The sequence below is a fragment of the Xenopus laevis genome, chromosome 9_10L (assembly GCF_017654675.1).
Source record: "Xenopus laevis strain J_2021 chromosome 9_10L, Xenopus_laevis_v10.1, whole genome shotgun sequence".
NCBI classification, from domain to species: Eukaryota; Metazoa; Chordata; class Amphibia; order Anura; family Pipidae; genus Xenopus; species Xenopus laevis.
Window position 1 is genome coordinate 45585828 of NC_054387.1, and position 21169 is coordinate 45606996.

The 21169-nt window shown below is 43.5% G+C and overlaps 2 protein-coding genes across 4 annotated transcripts in view; one reads left to right on the forward strand and one right to left on the reverse strand.

Annotated features, from left to right (window-relative positions):
* Window positions 1-3747, forward strand: LOC108701090 (gastrula zinc finger protein XlCGF49.1-like). 2 transcript variants are annotated; one of them, XM_018235283.2, is made up of 2 exons: window positions 1-383; window positions 2363-3747. In XM_018235283.2, the coding sequence occupies exon 2, from the start codon at window positions 2371-2373 to the stop codon at window positions 3115-3117; it is 747 nt and encodes a 248-aa protein (XP_018090772.1). In that variant the 5' UTR covers window positions 1-383; window positions 2363-2370; the 3' UTR covers window positions 3118-3747. The 2 variants fall into 2 exon arrangements, with proteins under 2 accessions (XP_018090772.1, XP_018090771.1); XM_018235282.2 differs by having other exon boundaries at window positions 2-383; window positions 2360-3747.
* Window positions 3748-9590: 5843 nt separating this feature from the next.
* The window catches only part of mtss1.2.L (metastasis suppressor 1, gene 2 L homeolog), a 55750-nt gene continuing 44171 nt past the window's right edge, over window positions 9591-21169 (reverse strand). The window contains 8 exon segments of one of the 2 annotated variants that reach the window (NM_001093916.1): window positions 9591-12680; window positions 13479-13505; window positions 14507-14657; window positions 14796-14921; window positions 15003-15114; window positions 16196-16293; window positions 16536-16643; window positions 17224-17381. In NM_001093916.1, coding sequence (NP_001087385.1) covers window positions 11950-12680; window positions 13479-13505; window positions 14507-14657; window positions 14796-14921; window positions 15003-15114; window positions 16196-16293; window positions 16536-16643; window positions 17224-17381 — 1511 coding nt within the window. In that variant the 3' untranslated portion in view covers window positions 9591-11949. 2 annotated transcript variants of the gene reach the window in all.

Here is a 21169-nt window from a genome sequence, read left to right on the forward strand (position 1 = left end):
ATAGACAGACAGATAGACAGATAATATACACGTTAATAGAAGAAGAAGGACAAGGAAGGACAAGTCTCTGTGTGTTTGTATAGAGCAATGTACACTGTCAGATGATAGGTTTCCTGCCTCCCTAACCCTGCCCCTACCATTAATGAGCAGAATGGAATGTGGAAAAAAACAGAAACATTAGCAGCTCTCTTCCCTGATTGGCTTTTTCCGGCCAATCCCCTTCATCATTATCAGAGTCTCCTGGGACATGTAGTTTGTGTGCAGGCTGCTGGCTTTTGTGCTGGAGCCCACACGGACTACACATCCCAGGAATCAACGTTCATTTGCTCATTTAAAGCAGTCTCTTACCTTGGCGCACTCACAATAGACATTAGCCGGATCAGGTAAGGGGATTGTCTATAGGGCACTATAGGGGCCACATGCTGTATTTGTATTAGAGCCCAGGACAGGCTGGGTATGAGACACTCGTGCTGCATCCAGTCTTTATCATTCTCACTGGCTGTTGTGCGTCTTCTACCAACACCCCTAATAGCTCTGTCTGTTACACACAAATATACACATATACATACACATATACATATACACATAGAGAGCAAACAGTCGTTTTCTGTTAGATGTGCAGGGTCATCTAATCAGGCCCTGCTGGACTATAAATCTCAACATGTATTTATAGCATTACAGGATATTATGTATCATCTGTCTGTACATCTGTATGTATTCATATCCATATACAGATATCTGAAGCTCTCTAAATATATTAAACCCAAAAGTTGTGTCTATAGTTTTGTTTATCTGTATCTATATCTATAATATATATATATGTCTGTCTATCTATGTATATATCTATCTCTGCATATCTATGTATCTGCATATCTGTGCCTGTCTATCTGTATTTATCTATCTAGCTGTCTCTGTCTATTTATTTATGCATGTATGATATTATCTATAATTTATCTATTATATATAGATAGATATTTCTGTCTACATCTGTATCTATAACATATTTATCTTTATTTGTATCTATAACATATCTATCATCTGTCTATCCTATCTGTCTTTGTTTCTGTGTCTGTCTATATATCTGGCTATCGATCAAACTGTGTGATATATCTATATTCTATGTCTATATCTACTTATAGCTGTCTCTCTATCTATCTATCTATCTATCTCTCTCTCTCTCTCTCTCTCTCTCTCTCTCTCTATTTTTATCTATCTATCTATCTATCTATCTATCTATCTATCTATCTATCTATCTATCTATCTATATCTATCTCTCTATCTATTTATCTGTCTATCGCTCTATCTATCTATCTATCTATCTATCTATCTATCTATCTATCTATCTATCTATCTATCTATCTATCTATCTATCGCTCTATCTATCTATATCTATCTATCGCTCTATCTATCTATTTTTATCTATCTATCATCTATCTATCTATCTATCCTTAATCATTGTACCACTGTCTGTCTATATATATATATATATATATATATATATATATATATATATATATATATATATATATATATGCATAGAATGGACCAGACGGTGTGCTGGTCCATTCTATGCATGTATAAAGACTTTGACCGAGCACCCGGCCTGGAGAAAAAAGTGGACAGAGTGCAGGTGTTTGTACTATAATATATATATATATATATATATAGCAAAAAAACTTCCGCACACATAGGTCTTGATAAGTGAAAAAAAGCTGGTAGATTTCTTTCAACGTTTCGGCTTACAAACTCAAGCCGTCATCAGGAACGGCTTGAGTTTGTAAGCCGAAACGTTGAAATAAATCTACCAGCTTTTTTTCACTCACAAGACCTATGTGTGCGGAAGTTTTTTTTTTTTTTTTTTGCTTTATAGATATGAATTTTTGTTCCAGCACCTAGGCATCAACATGGCTATCTGAGTGCACCTATCTAGTTATATGTATATATATATATATATTGATCAATCTGTGTGATATATCTAAATACAATATCTATATATAGATGTCTCTATCTATCTATCATCTATCTATCTATCATCTATCTATCTATCATCTATCTATCTATCTCTCTCTATCGTGTCTTCATATGTCTGCATATATCTATATCATATCACATGGAAGCAGAAGGTGCTACTAGTTTATTTTTCTCATTGTTTGTGGTGTGTTCCCCTTTAATGCTCTTGTATAAAGGGACAGGAAAAAAATTACCCTATAGCCATTACCCCCTACGATTTCATAGTCATTCAAGAGCCTTCAGATTGTATTTGCCGTCCAATCTAGAAGTAGGAATTCAGAGTGGGTGGGAGCCATTCATTGTACAGAAGTCCATAATAGGAGTATTTTTTGCCATCTTTATGTCTTAGCAGGAGGAGCCATGGAAGGCCTTGAAGCTGATTCCCAAAAGAAGATCGGAAAAACTGTGTGGAAATTATCTAAAGGCGAAAAGAAAGAAACCCATATTCCCAAAAATGTGTTAAATGTGGGCAAATCAAATCAAAGTGTAAATGTCCCAGCAGCCCATAAAAACAACCAAAGAGTGTGCAGTGGGTCGCCGCAAGCTCCGCCTTCTACAGATGAGCAAAGTCCCCGGGCGTTAAAGGTTCAGCAGATTGTCCAAGAGAAAAAGTTTCCATACAGCGTCGTGGGTGAAAAGGTGGAAGAAAAGTCTTTTTATAGAGACGATGAAGGCAAAGACTCAAAGGACAGGCGCTTTTCCTGTGCAGTTTGTCACAAGAGCTTTGCTCAGAAATCCAACCTTATCACGCACATGAGGGTGCACACGGGATCCAGGCCCTACATTTGCACGGAATGTGGGAAGAGCTTCAGTACCAGCTCCAATGCCGTCACACACCAGAGAGTCCACACGGGAGAGCGGCCCTACAGCTGCGAGGAATGCGGCAAAAGTTTCAGCATCAGCTCCAACCTGGTCACTCACCAGCGGGTGCACACCGGAGAGAAACCCTATGAGTGCTCTGACTGTGGCAAAAGCTTCACCCACCGCTCCAACCTGGTTATTCACCAGAGGGGACACTCGGGAGAGAAGCCCTACGTCTGCTTAAAATGTGGGAAGAACTTTACTCACAGTTCCCATCTTGTGGCGCACCAGAAAATCCACGCGTAAACCATGCACGGGGGGGGGGGGGGTATACACTATGATGGCAGTCCTCTTATCCTGATGTGCTTGGCCTTCTCTGAATGAGTTAAACCAGTGATCCCCAACCTGTAGCTCGTAACATGTTATTCCCCAATGTTGCTCACAGTGACCTCAAAGCAGGTGCTTATATTTGCATTCCTGGCTTAGAGTCAAGTTTTGGCTGCATAAAAAGCAAGTGTACAGCTAAACAGAGTCTCCTGTGGCTAGGGTTGCCACCCGGCCGGTATTTTACCGGCCTAGCCGGTAAAACGCCTGCCAAGGCCGGGGCCGGTATTACAAATTTACAGGCAATGTAGCTGCTGGTAAGTTTGTAATACCCTTAAAAAGACCCCCACGGCCCTCTCTCAATCTCCTGTAAATCTTAGCTTTTGTCCTCTGTCTTCACAGCTCTGCGCCACGGCCTGCCCCTTTTTACGTCATAGCCCTGCCCCTTTTTGTCACCACGGCCGCCTCTTTTTACGCTATAGCCCCGCACCCTTTGACGTCGCACCAGCCCCTTTTTGTTCCCGCCCCCCACCAGCCGGTAACAAAATTAAGAAAAGGTGGCAACCAGGTCCGGACTGAGAATTACAATAGGCCCTGGCATTTCAGGTACATAGAGGCCCAATCAGCCCACAGAGAGGCCCAAACAGCCTCCAACCAGCCAACTAAATATAATCTTTCTATGGCACCTTATAGCAGCCCCTCTGGCATTTGCCAGAACCCACAGATTGCCAGTCCGGGCCTGGTGGCAACCCTACCTGCCAGTGGCTGCCAGTCCACATAGAGGCTACCAATAGCCAATCACAGCCCTTATTTGGCACCTCCCAGGAACATATTTTGTGCTTGTGTTGCTCCCCAACTCTTTACAATTAAATTTGGCTTACAGATGAAAAAGGTTTGGGACCCCTGAGTTTAACCATGTGATGCGGGACGTGGGAGGGACCTGTAACAGTTTATATTAGGGATCCACCAAATCCACTATTTTAGGATTAGGCCGAATTCTTTGTAAAAGATTTGTTCAAATATTGAACCAAATCCTAATTTGCATATGTAAATCAGGGAAAACGAGGGAGAAAGAGAACCACATGCACAAGACTTCCTTATTTGCGTGCCGAAAAGTTATGAGTTTTTTTGGATTTGAATTTGGTTCAGCCAGGCACTTGGATTTGGCCGGACCCTGCTGAAAAAGTCCAAACCGAATCCTGGATCCAAGGCCTGTATCAGTTGGGACCGGGGGTATTCCCGCAAACGACCCAGGGCCGGAGGGTCCCCAAGAGAAACGAAGGTCGACCTTGGAGAAGCAAACATTCATACAGTATATGGATATAATGAGAAGCCTTGTGATCATAGTGTCATCAACATTACTCTTTATGTGTATTACACATTACAGGCAGGTGGAACTACCATACAGCATGCCCCATTCTGTTCAGAACAAGCTCAGTTGCATGTGCTTCATATAATCCCCTTACCCCCATACTAGGTGCTGCCTTAAAGGACCAGTAACACTAAGCAATGAAAAGAATACATATTACGTACCAGTTATTTCTGTCTTGTACATGTTAAAAAAAATATTTTTTTGTTTGGAACAAAAGTCCTGTTTTTATTGTTGCAGCACGTGTGTGTGTGTGTGTGTGTGTATCTGCGGGTCACAGCAAGAGCCACGGTTGGGCATGTTATGGGTAAGGACAGAATCAGTTTGCTGGAGGTTGGATTCTCCATGAAGAGCCCCGCAGAACAAAACTACAGATTTTACTATAGAAATAGCAAGATTTCTATAAATGTATATATATGTATGAGTCGGCCTGGTCCCAGATTGGCCAGCCATACATGGAGCTAAACTAGGCTGATCATTCAATGGGGCCTATGGACAGGGTCAGACTGGGCCAGTGGGATACCGGGGGAAAAACGCGGTGGGCACTGGCTTTCAAGGCCGACCCAGACCTGCTAATGTGTGGCGGTTTTTGCACACAGTGCACCTTTTTTTGCGCACGGTACAGCATTTTCAGCGCATGTGTGCAGGGAGTTGCAAGAGAACCCCCAGGGACTGCCTGGAGGGCCCTTTGTTTTGCAGCCCCGGTGGGCCCCAAGGCACCAGTCCGACCCTGCCTATGGAGGAGCAACGTGCACCTTGTCTTGTAGGATTTTCAAACCTTTCCAATTAAAGGGCTTGTTCACTTTTAAGTTAACTTTTAGTATGAGGTATATAGTGATATTCTGAGACAATTAGCAATTGGTTTTTATTTTTGAGATAATTAGCTTTTTATTCAGCAGCTCTCCAGTTTGCAATTTCCAAATCCCCCTAGCAGCCATACGTTAATTTAAATACTTCTAAATGAATAGAAAGACGTGTAATAAAAAGTAGCAATAACAATACACGTGTAGCCCCATTTGAGAGTTGGAAAAAGTCTGAAGAAGGAGGCAAGCCAGTTAAAATCTATAAAAATGAAAAAATGAAGACCCATTGAGAATTTGCTTAGAATTAGTCATTCTATAACATACTAAAAGTTAACCTAAAGTTGAACCACTCCTTATCTGGATGATTTTCAGCCATATATCAGTCAGGCAAGTCCATGCAGGAGTATTTTCTGACATAAAAAGGGTTTTATTACCTTGTTTAACTACTGTCAGTTATAATTACTCAGTGTAATTATTTTATTTCTGTGGTTTAATTTCATTTTTATAAAAGTTATTGACTTTTCAGTTTTGCATGGCTGGAACTTGGTTCATCTCAATGTGCAATCATTGTTTTATTTCTCTGATTTGTTATTCAGATTTGGTTTAGTGGTTTATCTTTGACCCCTAGAACTTGTGGCTGATATAATGCTGTAAAATTCATGTTGTGTGTAGAGTTGCCATCTCACTCCTGTAATCCCTGCCACATATTAAATCCACATCCAGAATGTCTAGTTAGTAATTCGTTTAGATACATGGCTGCAGACTGAACTGATTAACTCATCTAACTTAATTGCTAACTAGACATTTAGGATGTGGATTCAATATGTGGCCAGGACTACAGGAGTGAGATGGCAACTGGCAAGCCTAATTTTGAGCCAATGTCCAGAAACTCGTAAAAATCACTAAAAAGACATAACAACAGAGTTTGGAGCATTCTCAGGGAAGAGTGACAGTGGATAGCAGAGAGATGGTGAGTGGGTGGGAGGGAGATGGATCCCTATAGTAACAGTGGGATAATGTCTCTGGGAAGGGACTGTGACTGTGGGATAGCAGGTATAGTAGGGAGAGATGGTCTATAGTAACAGTGGGATAAAGTGACTGTGGGATAGCAGGTATATAGGAGGGAGATGGTGTATAGTAATAGTGGGAAAGTAGTCTCGGGGAAGGGAGTGTGACTGTGGGATAGCAGGTTATAGTAGGGAGAGATGGTGCCTATAGTAACAGTGGGATAATAGTCTCTGGGAAGGGAGTGTGACTGTGGGACAGCAGGTTTAGTAGGGAGAGATGGTGTCTATAGTAACAGTGGGATAATAGTCTCTGGGAAGGGGCTGTGACTGTGGGATAGCAGGTATAGTAGGGAGAGATGGTGCCTATAGTAACAGTGGGATAATAGTCTCTGGGAAGGGTCTGTGACTGTGGGATAGCAGGTATAGTAGGGAGAGATGGTGCCTATAGTAACAGTGGGATAATAGTCTCTGGGAAGGGACTGTGACTGTGGGATAGCAGGTATAGTAGGGAGAGATGGTGTCTATAGTAACAGTGGGATAATAGTCTCTGGGAAGGGGCTGTGACTGTGGGATAGCAGGTATAGTAGGGAGAGATGGTGCCTATAGTAACAGTGGGATAATAGTCTCTGGGAAGGGTCTGTGACTGTGGGATAGCAGGGAGAGGCGGTGTCTATAGTATGGGTCAGTTTAGCTGTGATACGGGGAAGGGAATCCTCTACTCACTTATTTCCAATATAAAAATCTTAGTGGGGAGGTATGTGGTTATTACAGAAACATTTTGGTTAAAGCAGATGGTCCTGGCCAGAGATTACAATAGCACATGTATAAGGGAGTAAGTAATGTGTAGTTTGAAGAGTCTGAAGACATCCCTTCCTGGTTCATCCAGTGTCAGTCAGCTGAAAGGAGATGTGCTGGGACTGACAGTGAGGTTCACTCTCTATGGACAGTGGAGTTGTGTTTACAGATACAAGGAGAAAAAGGCTTAGATTAAGGGCACATGGGCAGATTAGTTGCCCAGGCGACAAATTGCCTCTTCTTCGGGGCGACAATCTCCCCGAACTATCTTCCTGTCGGCTATAATGAAAAATCGCCAGCGGGATGGCACTTGCGGCGATTCGTTTTCCAAAGTCGCCCGGTTTCCTCCTGAATCTGCCCGTATGGCTAATGTATGTGTGTAGGACAATGCTGGGTCCCTGGAGATGGTGTAGAGACTGTGGCTTCTCTCTGGATGACAGAATGTCTAGGTCAGTTTGTCCCAACTTAATTAACCCTTCCCCTTGGTTCATGTTGACTAAAGTAACACCTCCCTGTTCTGCACTTGTGGGATGTAAACCACTCAGAGTAATGGTATATGCTTTTATTCTAGGGCCTTGTCTCCAGAAAGTTGGTTGGGGGGAACCATTTACCTTGGCAAGTGAGGGGTGAAAATATTGCTCAACAGTCCTAAATGCTGATCCTCCTGTTGCGCCACAAGCCTTAGTGCTATAGAGACTTTGCAGTTCTTCTGCTTTTTCAATTTACAAATTCTCCTTTTTGCCATGTTCTATTTGTGTGTTTTCTTACAAAATGATACAGAGCTTTGCTGTCCGTGGGGGAATATGCACAAAATTGGGTATAGGTGGTGGGGGATGTGGGTAGGTAAAGATTTGGGAGGAGTGAAGGTTGGTGAGTTGGGCATAACAGGACAGGTATGGGACCTGCTATCCAGAATGCTCGGGACCTGGGGTTTTCCAGGATAACAGATCTTTCTGTCATTTGGATCGTTATACTTTAAAGGAGAACCAAACCCCTTTATTCATAAAAACCCCTAGTTGAGCTCACGGGAGCCATCTTCTGGCGTGTAGTGGAGCTCGCAGAGCCATCTTCTGGAGCTTCGCTAATCTTCAGTAAGTAAGCGCCGTATCGGTGCATACACAGTTGTAGCAATATTCCGGCCCTGAACTACTACACATGTATCGCAAGCCACGGAAATAGCCGACGGGAAGGAAGAAGACCTGAAGATTAACAAAGCACTGAAAGATGGCCCCTGTGCTGCTCTAAATCTACAAAGAGAGGTAAGTGAAGACTAAGGGGCAATTACAGGAGCTTACACCTAGGTGCAAGGGGGATGACAACTATGTAGGGTAGGGGTTTTTATTAATAAAGGGTTTGTTTCTCCTTTAAGTCTACTAGAAAAACATTTAAACTTTAAATAAACCCCATAAGCTGGTTCTGCAAACAATAAGGATTAATTATATTTGGGCTTTGATCAAATACAAGGTACTGTTTTATTATTGCAGAGAAAAAGGACAGCATTTCTAAAAATTTGGATTATTTAGATCAAATGGAGTCTATGGGAGACTTTGGTAATATTGAACTTTCTGGATAATGGGTTTCCAGATAATCGATCCCATACCTGTATTCTCTTTCATCATTTTGGATGGCACCACTATTGTATTAATGGGCTCCAATGGACTGGACCAGATCAGGTCTCAAGTTTGAACCATTCCCAGAGTCCGACCATACCAAGTAGGCCAGTCTAGGGAAAAGAAACAAGTAGGGCTCATTTCTAAACACCGGGCAAATTTGCACCTATGTAGTATTCCATCGCAACCAGTGATTGGCTTATTTCTGCCAACTGCAGGTTGAGCACTGAAAGCAATCTGATTGGTTACTGCCCAGTGCGTTGCTGCACATGATGCTCACTCGTTGCACGGGATAAGCGGAGGTGGGGGGGGGACGCATGAAGGACACGCACACTCGCAGTTTCTCTTTTTAACACTTTAATTTAAGGCCTGAGCATTGCTGCTTCAAACAATATTTATAAAAAAAACAGAAATTTACACTAAATTGACTTAATTTCGGAAGTCCGATGAAACTTTATGTTCAATAGTGATTGTGCCTTCTAAGTACGGGCTTCTGCGGCATGAAAAGCGTCCTCTCTAGGCGTCTTGCAAGTCCTGCCATTTTTTTTTTTCCCTAAACCCTGTGCTTTTTGGCAGGCAGTTCCCAGCACGTGATATTTATATACATTATATATAAGTACAGCCCCTCCTGCTGCCAAGCCCAGACTATATGTAATCTCTGTCTGCCAACAGCAATATATCTTTAATATACACATTCAAACAGCACTCGGATACAGGGGAATATTTCGGCTGGACACCCAGACCCGCTGAGCCCATCATTATTTTAATCCAACATAAAAATGCAAAAGAAAACACAAAAATTCACAAAATTCCTGTTTTTTTTGTCATTACGCACTTAAATTCAGTGAACGTTGGGGGGGGGGGGAACAGATTTTTTTTTTGTAATTGTTTTAACAGTAACTAGGAAAGCCAAATAAAATGGTTCTAGGAATAAATTGGAAATTCGCCACATTCTTTTTATAAAGTGTTAAAAAAAAAAGAAGCCACTATTGTCTGCGAGAAATCATTTTTTACATCTTTTGTATTAAATTACCATCCCGCCCCCCCCCAAGAAAAATCAGAGGAATTGCAGAGGGACCTCAAAGCAATATAGTGGGGGTTGTTTTTGGTTTTCTGCTGCTAGCCCATTGAGGGTTAATACCATAGGATTCTGCAGATGGCGCCCAATCCAAATATTGCACAATAATTATGGACATTTCCAGGGCAGAAATCATAAATATCTTCACTGTAGTTAAACATAAAGACCCTTAAATCCCCCCCCTCCCGTGATAAAAGCCCTGCCTCCTGATTACGCAAGCCATTAAAGGAAATAACGAGTGCAAATTAGTGTCCGACAGGCTGTTGCTAAGCAACGTATAACTGTTATAGGGGCAAAATAAAGTAGCTGGTTTGCACATACCATAGCGCTGGTGAGAGGGGGTTGTTTGTTTGCATTATGAGCACTCAGTCTGGTTTATATTTGATGTAGCACCTCTAGGACAGTAAAGCTGATGCTGTATAAGGAATGAGGTGATTAATAGGCCGGCACTTCTTGATCCCTCATGTTTTGGGGAGAAATCTTCTCTTTTGCTTAATAAGAGGCACGTTGGTCTATCACAGGGAAGCATGGTGGTTGCGCTGGCTTAGAACTTGCTAAAGGGCTGTGTTTTTAGAAGATGGGTTACGGCCTATTTATTTATCAGGACATATCATTTGTGAATACTTACACTGTACGTAGGAGTGGGAGCTGCCATATTGTCTCTGATGCAGTAAATCTGCACAATTAGCCCTGTATAAAGGAAAACTATACCCCCCAAACAATGTAGGTCTTTTTGAAAATATATTGATTTCATATGTAAAACCCTGCTTCATGTAAATAAACCATTTTCATAATAATATACTTTTTTTTAGTAGTATGTGCCATTGGGTATGCCTAAATAGAAAATTGCCATTTTAAAACTTAAGGGCCGCCCCCTGGGATCGTAGGATTCACTGTACTCACAAACATACCAACAAATCATACATGTTAGGTCACATGAGCCAATTAACAGACAGTGTTGTGTCTTTTGCTTCCACAATTCTTCTTGTTACAGTTAGAGTTGTAGTATTTCTGGTCAGGTGATCTCTGAGGCAGCACACAGACCATCACAAAATGGGGGTTCAAGGCAAGAGATGTAAAAGGGCAAGATTTACTTAAATATATATATATATATATACCAGTTTGGTAAGATTCTTTAATATGCCACTTAATATGATGTAAACTATCTGTTGCTTAAGTGTTCATTTTGGGGGTATAGTTTTCCTTTAACTGTAAGAATGGCAATGCCATTTAGCCAGAATGTGATACTTCAGGCACCTTCAACTGAAAAGACTGTTCCACTGGGCCGATGACAGGGGGTACTGCTATTGGGAGAAATTTGCAGGTCACAAATAAGGCAGGGATAACAGGCAAGTGGGTGGGATTTGGTTGGATCAAAGAGAGTCACGGGCATGGAAATGTATGGGTATTTTTATTATTGGGGCCCCAATGTACTTGTTGGTAGCGCACACCTCATAGAGCTCCGGTAACCAATAGGTTAATAATTGGAGAGAAGGGTCTTATGATTCCTGATGTAGCCCTAAGGCTAATACATAAACATAAGTGCTCAATTGCACAAGTGCCAATGTCAATAGTCACATGTAGAATTTGGTTACCTTGGCAATGGAACTTGTGCAATTTAACTCCAGTGTTCAGTCTTCAGCAAGAAGCAACATGGCAGTTTCCACTTCTATCTGGAAACACAACTAAAGAGATGCTCATACAAATGAACTGATGGACGGGGCATATCTCGCCCCCTAAGAGGAACCAGTGGGTCAGACCTTAACCGATAAAATGAACCGTCACGGTATAAAACTATAAAACTATGTACACTATGCTGCTTGATGTGGGCAGGGCCGCCCAACATGTACTAAACGCGGTATATAGAAAGCTAATCAGAAACTTGAAGTTCCAAAACCCTTAAAACTACCTTATTTCCTAAAATCCAAAGCACGCATTATAAAACCCAGATAAAAGGCAGAAAGGCAGTTATTGGCTGAGCCGGGCGACTTACAGAACGCGCCGATGGAAAAAATAAAATATACAGCAATACAGATGATGAGTGTGGAATTACAGGTCCTACTGAACTTCAAGTCTCAAAAATAACATTAAAATAAAAAGTCTTTAACGAAAGGCAACTACTGTGCATAAGGGGGGACCCGGCGTGGGGCCCTCACTTTATCAGCGGGGCTGACCTATCGTTGCTGATTGTTTTCCGAAGCTTGACGCCTCGCCGGATCATGGATAACATATCATCCTGAGGCTCCTGCTGAGGACTGCCCGCTGGACTGCCACTGCTCTCTTGGCTCTGCACATTCTGTACGATACTTGGCGCTGATATGTGGGAGACGGAGTTTCCATCGACTACTGCAGAATGAATGGTAAACACTCTGTTTGGGCTGGGGGGCTGCTGATTGATGCACTGTGAGTAGGAGTAGGATTGCTTTGGTATGAAGGCACAACATGGTGTCTGTAGGGCGTTGAGGCTTTGGGCTGAGGTGCACAGGCCCGGCTTCATCTGGGAAAGGTCTCCTCTTCCGTCAGAAAAATATGCAAACTCTTCGCTGTTTGACCTCTCCCCATAAGGGCTGATGGGTACTTCTGGGTAGTTTGTGGCCTTCAAGGGCACCACCGGTGGTCGGATGGGGATTGGCACCCCGCTGACTGTACCTCGCCTTAGTGTGGGCTTGTTGGAAGGCTTCCTCTTGATGGTGGCCACGTAGGGAGAACGGTGTTCAGAGTCGGCCAACAGACTGACCGTGGATGCCGGCCGCTTGGCCTGGAACATTCTTCTGTAATTCAGACTGATGTCGCTGTTGCGGGGAATGGTGGATGACTTGTCAAACTCCAACTGTTCCGGTTCTTCCTGCTCCCCGTGCAGAGAGATATAGTCATAGTCTGAAACTAGAGGAAAGAAGCAGGGTTAGATGCAGAGTGGGACCTATGGGATACTTATGGCCAGGGAAATCACTGGCCTTAGATTGCACTAGTTACACTAGGGCTTTTTCCCCACTTGATCCCTAGTAATAACAATTACCAGTATAAGGATCCACAACCATGAAAGGGGAGGGAATTTCTTTGTAGGGGGGCCTGCAATGCAAGAGAAACCTGGGGGGGGGGTTGTTTGAACTTTTTTTTGGGTCCCCAAAGTTATGCAACTGACTATTAATGTGATGAATTTCTACTTCAGCTTAATTCCTTTCTGCTGAACCATCTAGTGGTGTAAACAATAGAAACCAGAAGCTCCACAGACAGCTCTGGATTCCTTTATCTGGGGCTCATTTGGCACCATGTTCTGTAATACAGAGGGTCCAAATCACAGGCCAGCTGGTTTAACAACAGGCAAATATTCAGAAAGCAGATGAGACCATGACCTTTATCAAGGGACTCAATGTCAGTAATTAGAGACCGTGCCAAATGCTTTATCCCCTGGAACTCATGTCAGCCCCACCCTGAAGACTCACAAACAAATGCTTTCTATTGATCCCCACCATGTTTATAGTTTTATGGTATCTCTCTGTACAGGGTGCAAGCAAACCTAGGGGGCTGTTTCTGCTCAAGTGTGCTTTTTAGAGGCTGTTCCTGCTCAATAGGATATGTCCCTTTCCTGGGGTGTCAGATTCGTGTACAGCAGAGCAAAGTGCTGGGCACGGAAAAGGCTGAGCACTACCCGTCCCTTCCTCTGTAAAAGCAAATCCTTACCAAAAGCAGACGGCTCCTTCTTTACGGCTGTGGAAAGAATGTACATAAATTGGTTGAGAGAGAACTGGATGAGAGGAAGCCCACTCCCAGATACACAAGCTTTATCTCCTAGCGGCTACACATTTACTGAGCAGCACACAGGGCACTAGGGAAAGCGGAAGCAGCATTCTAGAAGGCTGTCTAATACTTAAAGGGGAAGTCAACCTGCACGTTCATTCCGAATGCACAGTCCCTAATCCCTAGCAGCCAACAAGTGTTTTGCCAGAATGGATTTTCTCCATTCCAGCGTTCAAAGCTTTGCCTGTTTCTCTTTTAATCTGAAGTTTATAAAGATATATATTTTTCTACTGTTTATAAAGTTGATATCCCTGGTCTACAACATAGTGAGAGGTGTGAACTTTCCATTTACAGGACATTTCTGCCCTGGAGGAAGCCAAACAAGGGTTTTTTCAATGGTTTTTAATGTGCGGCCTCTGGGTGCTCTTACAAATCACTACAGATGGCAGAGAGAATGACCCACAGAGCTAGTAATGTGCACCAAATACTGTGGCATAACCCAATGCAACCAGTAACTAAATTGATCTGTTTCTGAACCTTTAGATGCTACATAATGCAGTGTACCCCAGCCTAGGATTACCTGGGCTAATATAGTCAAATCATGGGTGACAATCTCCCTGTCTGTTTTTACCCTTAACTTCTGTCTCACCTTTTAAATAGGCTGTGTTTTCTCTCAAACCTTCAAATCTAGTTATTTTGGGGCCACAACATGAAGCCTGTCAACCCCATCCTCAAGCAGCAGACAGAAAAAAAAAGACGAATGTGACAAAGCGACTAATGCAGTTACCCCAACCACATAAAACAAGCATAGCTGAACAACGGTTCCCAAACGGCGGCTATGAGCCAAAAGCAGTGGATAGGGGCAGGTGGCCCAGCCGGAAGGCGACGTAGCGTGAAATTTAGGGTCAATCTGAACATTTGATTGACATGCTATATCTACAAGCAGGAGGCGGGGCACATTCGCTACTTACCATGAGAGGGAATAGTGTCATCAGAACAGGACGGGGTCGTGGTCTGGGTGCTGTATCCACTGGAGCAGTGCAAGGAGTCCCTGCTGAGAAGCATTTCAGAGCTGAGACCCTGACTCAAAGCCAAGGCCAAGTGATCCCGATGAGACTTGGGCTGCAAGGAAACATACAATCACAAGTGGCTTTACACTTTGTGTTTTTTTAAACTTATAAGTTATGAGCTAACATGATAACCTGCCGTTTCATATATTATATACAGTCAACATTTGATTCCTGCAGAGTGAAACCTTACCTTGTTCATGGTATGTAACCCCAAAGATCGAGCTCCATCTACAGTATGGCTGGGTTTCATGGTCCCGTTCTCCCCGCTAAGCCCAGTGGGTGTTGGTGGCTGCTGGATGCTGTTCAGCCTTGGATCCTAGAAAACAGGAGATGATTGTAGGTCTCCTGGGTTGCACCATAAAGAAAAGTCCAGCAAGGTAAGAGGAGTAGTACATACCTGGAACATGCTCTCCAGCATTAAGGTAGAGGGGGGCCGAACGTGCAGTGCTTCCATAGAGCTTGAGATAGAGTCCATAGAGGGAACGTGGCGCATGGATCCATGCATATAGCTGTAGCCAATAGAATGGGAACTGTTAAACATTTGATGTATCTATACAAGCACTTAAATTGCATATATGCTTGCGAGGGTCCCACTAACTCTATGCACAATACCTTGTGGCAAGGAATGGGTTTGAGTGTACCAAGGAGCCAGAAAACACCCCAAACTGCAAATAGCCTTTGTAATGCAAAATAAGTCTGTTCCTACCCAATACATATTTTGTAGTTGTTTGGGTGTATGCGAGTTATTGGGGTGTTACTTGCCCTTTAAACACTTGGAATACAATTGTATGTTATAGAACGTTGGTCTCTGGAAGGATGGAAATGCCACACAAACCTATATAAAAAAAAAAAGAAACAGCATCCCCCCAATATCCACAACAGAGGGAAAATGGTAACCAGATAGCAAACACTTGTGCACCAAGAATGCTGACCTGCAGTAACCTCCCTTCGACTGGGGCAATTTGTGGAGCGTGAGGGTTTCTGGGTAGAACCAAGCAGAATGGTGGGGGGGGGGGATAGACTTACATAATGCTAAATGGCAGCTTTGTGCAAGAGCAGCACTGATGTAACTCGATCCTGTGACAATAGGGGCTGACAAATGGAGGATAGTGCTGGAAATCCTGTTGTGCAGCTGTTGGGAAGGAAGATGTCCACTGGGTGGCAGTCTTCTCATTTTATTCTCTCTCTCCAGTCAGAACTCAGGAGAATGTATCCCTAAATCACAGCAACCCATGTAGTGCTTCCCAACAGCTGCTTTGTGCAAGGCCGGCATTCCTGCGTAAGGCCGACCAAGATGACAGCTGGGACTGCTCATAGAACTCACTGTATGTCATTAGCCTATAGGATATAAACGTAACCAATGTGACCAGATCCTACAAAAAGATGTGTGTTTGTGTAGTCTTTGGGATGCTGGAGGGCCCCAGGGAGAACATGCAAGGCTGGAGGCAATTTCCCTGCTGCCCAAATCAAAAACGAACCCAGCCTTTTATTATCTAGTAGTTTCCATGCTGCTGTGCAGCAGTGAGTAGAAGAGCTCGTGGCAGCCTATAAATGACCTGAGGCAGGAGAGGGGGGGCACCCTGTGCTTACCTGTTGGTGCTGGCCTTCCGTGACAGTGTTCCACTTGGTGAGCCGGGCGGGGTCTGGTAGGTGAAATTGTAATCGGAGTTCTTGAGATCGTGTATCACCTGCACAGAGACAATCACAGAGGCTCAGTCCCTTCCCACGGTTCTTGGGTTATGGCAAGACGCAGGCTGGCTACCAAACCCCCTAGCCAACCAGCCAGACCGCATCAAAGGGCTTAACACAGCTCATAGGAATATTTGCCCTTTCTTGGAAGTGAATGACAACAGGGGGGCTTCCCAAGAGCAGAAATAAATGTGCCGCATTAGCATATATTCACTGAAAGCAGCTAAGGGCTTATACCCACCTGTTCGCTCATGGGAGGCAGCTTGCTGGGTTCTGCAGTCAGACTGCTCAGATCTTCCAGGATGGTCTGTAGGTGAGTGATTTCCCCCAGCATCCCGATCTCCTCGTCCTGTCAGCAATATGGCAAATAAACATGATGAGAAACAGAAATGCAAATAAATGAGCAGTATCAGTTAATAAAAGAGGTAGAAACAGCAGTCACTGGGAACCACTAGCCAGACCCCCTTCCCATACTGAGAGGGTGGGCCGCCTGCACAAACAATGACAGCACAGTTTTGGGACAGAGTATTAGGTTCCATGTTTGTGAGCTTGTTAGCAACGAGATTCAATCAGTGCCTCCCTTGTACTGACTGGTTGAAGAGCTACAAGAATACCAATGTGAACCCACAAGCTGAGTTGCCTCTTGTCTCTTCTAAATCTATGGCAGCATAGCTATTCCCCTGTACCAAGTACAATTCAGCAGAAACAGCCCCCGTTATCCGGAAAGCCAAAAAAAGCTCAGAGTTTTTTTTTCGGTTATAATAATTCAGTTACTTGATCCAAACTAAGATATAATTAACCCTTATTGGAGGCAAAACAAGCCTATTAGGTTTGATGAATATTTAAATAATTTTTTAGTAGACTTGAGGTATGGAGATCCAATACATTGGAGTATGGCAGTGTCAACAGGTTGTTAGTCAATAACATACCAGAACAGGTTTGAGAAAGGACACAAACATGCAGAATCGACCCCGCTCCTCCACGAGTGCCTTGTACACGGCCTTCTTCTCCGTCTCCTCCAGGACGACATACTTGTCATTAACATCCTGAAGGGCACTGTCCAGCTGCAACCGGGCATCGTCTTTGCCTGCACAGAGGGGAATGGGTCAGACTCTTAATATGTAGGCACCGCAAGGCCCATTGCTTAAAACCTGGCAGCCCCCATTAATATCACACCTTCAGAATGACACATCAAGAAGAACCCATAATATTATGCATGCTGTGTCCCCAGTCTTCTTCTGACCATGTCTTTGAGGCAAGCAACATGGCAGCTCCCAAACACTGTATAAAGGCAAAGGTGCAGAGAACGGCACAGGGTATATACAAGAGAAAGCCTGGGAGATAAAGGAAAACTATACCCCCCAAACAATGTAGGTCTCTATAAAAATATATATTGAATAAAGCAGCTCATATGTAAAACCGTTTCATGTAAATAAACCATTTTCATAATAATATACGTTTTTAGTAGTGTGTTCCACGGTGTAAACATAAATAGAAAATTGCCATTTTAAAAAAATACGGGCGCCCCTTGTGATTCTCCGATTCAAGGTGCACACAAACAAACCATACATGTTAGGTCACATGAGCCAATTAACAGACAGAGGGGCATGTTTACTAACGTTGGAGATAAATATCTCCACAGATTTCCGGAGATGTTGCCCATAGCAACCAATCAGAACTTTACTATGGTTTTCTTACTTGTTGGTGACTATTTAAAACGAATTGCTGATCTCCGGAAATCTGTGGAGATATTTGTCTCAAATGTTAGTAAATATGCCCCAGAGTTCTGTATTTTGCTTGCACACTTCTTCCTGTTACATTTACAGTTGTATTTCTGGTCAGGTGATCTCTGAGGCATCACACAGACCATCACAAAATGGTGGTTCAAGGCAAGAGATGTAAAATGGTCAGGTGATCTGTGAGGCAGCAGACAGACCATGTTCAAATGGAAACAACAGAAACCATGAGCCCAAAAGTGTAGGGTGCAGTCCTTGTGCGACTACATTTATTCCCAGTGGGGTAGAAAAGCAGGTAATTTGGGCACAGGGCAATAGAAATATATAAAGCCATTTGTTTCCGGCAAATTGGCCGCTTCCTGGTGACTAATTGTGGGGTTTATCTTGGCCGTGGCATCAAAGGAATAGAATCATATAGAGTGTTACCCTAGGAAACATGACGGTTCCGGGCTGGGTTCTGATATCAGGAAGTGAGTGATCCTTTACTGTGTAACATGGGCCAGAAGCCAAAGATCTGTGGATAAAAGAGTAACTGTGGGCCAGTGAGGCTTGTGTCGTGATTTTAATGGTGCCGTTTTTATTTCTGAATCACACTGTTTACACTGCAAATAATCCATTCTACCATGAAAACTTTTATTTCTGAACCAATAAGTTATTTTTAGTTGTAATATTGGTGTGTAGGAGCCATCTCAGGTCATTTTGCCTGGTCCTGTGCTTTCAGAAAGAGCCAGCACTTTCTGGCAGGCTGTTGTTTCTCCTACTCAATGTGTCGCAGTGGGACCTGGATTTTACTATTGAGTGCTGTTCTTAGATCTACCAGGCAGCTGTTATCTTGTGTTAGGGAGCTTTTATCTTGTTTAGGGATGCAGCAAATCCACTATTTTGGGATCGGATGAACCCCTGAATCCTTTGCGAAAGATTCGGCCGAATACTGATCCGAATCTGAGTCCTAATTTGCAAATGCAAATTAGAGTGGGAAGCGGAAATTTTTTTTACATCCTTGTTTTGTGACAAAAAGGCATGCGATTTTCCTCCCCTAATCTGCATATGCACATTAGGAGTCGGATTCGATTTGACCCGGCAGAGGGATTTGGCCGAATCCTAATCCTGCTGAAAAAGAATCCCTAATTTTATTACCTTCTCATTGTTCTGTTGTTAGGCTGCTGGGGGGGAGGTGTTATCACTCCAATTTGCAGTACAGCAGTAAAGAGTGACTGAAGTTTATCAGAGCACAAGTCACATGACTGGAGGCAGCTGGGAAACTGACAATATGTCTAGCCCCACGTCAGATTTCAGAATTAAATATAAAAAAATCTGTTTGCTCTTTTGAGAAACGGATTCCAGTGCAGAATTCTGCTGGAGCCGCACTATTAACCAATGCGTTTTGGGGAAAAAAATTCCCATGACAGTATGCCTTTAAAGGCAAACTGTACCAACCCGAATAACTTCACGAAAAGTTATTCGGAGTACTGGCCTGAGAAATTTTGAAATTTGCATTCATATTTTTCTTTTCATTTCTAAGATAAAAGCAGGTTTACACACAGGAGGAGCACCCCCTGCTGGTCAGACCATCAGAGGCTTACGTTTCTAATGCATGAAGAAATCGCTGACACTCCTGATAGATGCAAGCAGCAGCAGGAGACTCTTCCTGCATCAGTAACTGGATGCGTAATTACTATAGCCTCGTATTGCCCAGTTTGTATCAGTGTGTCAGCTCCAGCTGTACTCAGTCGCCATTGTTTCCAACTCCCTGGCCATTGCCTTCCTTATCTCCTCCCATAGCCCACCTGCTGTGTTATAATCCTCATACACAAAGATAGGAAGGGATGTGCAGAACACAGAGTCAAACCAGCCTGGGGGGTGGTATTTCGGGGGTCCCCATGAAGAGGGTACCCAAAGGGCCAATGTTCATGAAGTATAGCTGTATGGGTTTGTGTAGCAATATCATTCCATTGGATACTGGAAGGAAGGTATCAGTTATTACACCTGCACTCCACTATCTTTTTGTGTAGCAATAACCTCTAATCGGAGCACCCCTCGGCAAGAGACACACACAGCACTTCTTCTGTTCCAGAAACCCCCAATTAAGGTCATTCTAATGCCTTAAATAGCTGCTTAACCCTTATTTATAACAGGGCATATTTCCCATTAAATCCCCAAATCCTCCTAAACTGCTCAATGCAGTGTGATGCAGATCAGATTAAAGGGAAATTCCGTTCTGCTCCTTTTTCAAGGGCCTATATGCAACGCTCAGTGCTGGCAAGTGAATGTATAAACTCCCGATTGCTGCGGGAATGGCTGTTTTTTTGGAAGCCGTGTATCAGGAGAAAGGGAAACTGTCTGGTTATGATCTCATGCAGCATGGAAGGGCTCCCCTCCCCTCGGACAGGAAGCGGCTGCTGGTTGGATGGAGCAGCCCCGTAGGATAACAGGCTGTACATTCATGGGCAGGGAGAGGCAGCCAAGGTAGCTGTGTTTATAGGGATTTGCTTTCAGACACAAACAGGGGGGTTCTGTCAGATGGTTTCTCCACCCCACCACCCCCCTTTATTCCAGTGGCAAACACATAAATCTTTATGCGGGCACTGAAGCCCACCTTTGTACTGGCGGGCAGGAGGCACGGCAACGCCAAGGAAAAACGAGAGCACTCACAGATCCCTCATTGAGAAAAGGAAGCCATGAGCTCACCCCCGGGCGGCACTGCCAACACGTGTGTCCCAGATCCATTGCCACTGGAGAGAAAAGCCCAGGGAAATCCCTGCCCTAATTCAAAAATTACAATATAGATTAGAAGAGACCCAATAGTAGTAATGCAGTAACCAAAATAATTATAAAACTTTATTAGGACATGTATAGCCTGCCCTATCCAAACAGCTACTGGCACTCCACTCCCTACGTCCAGCCACCTAACCTATAATCCAACAATCAGGTGATAATAAGGTTGAAGGAAACCAACTTGGAGAGGAATACATCAGCTCAAGTCACCTGACCATATTTATATTGTAGATTTTTAAGCAGATATTAGTTGGACAGGCAGTTGAACTGCCTCGATACATGGGCACTGGTTGGCTAATATCAGTTTATACATGGCCAGCTTTACCTTAGTGTGTGCTGCTATGGTCTGTTGAGAATTGTAAAG

Excerpts from the sequence above, each read along its gene's own strand:
- LOC108701090 (XM_018235283.2), top strand. The coding sequence starts at position 2,371 with ATGGAAGGCCTTGAAGCTGATTCCCAAAAGAAGATCGGAAAAACTGTG.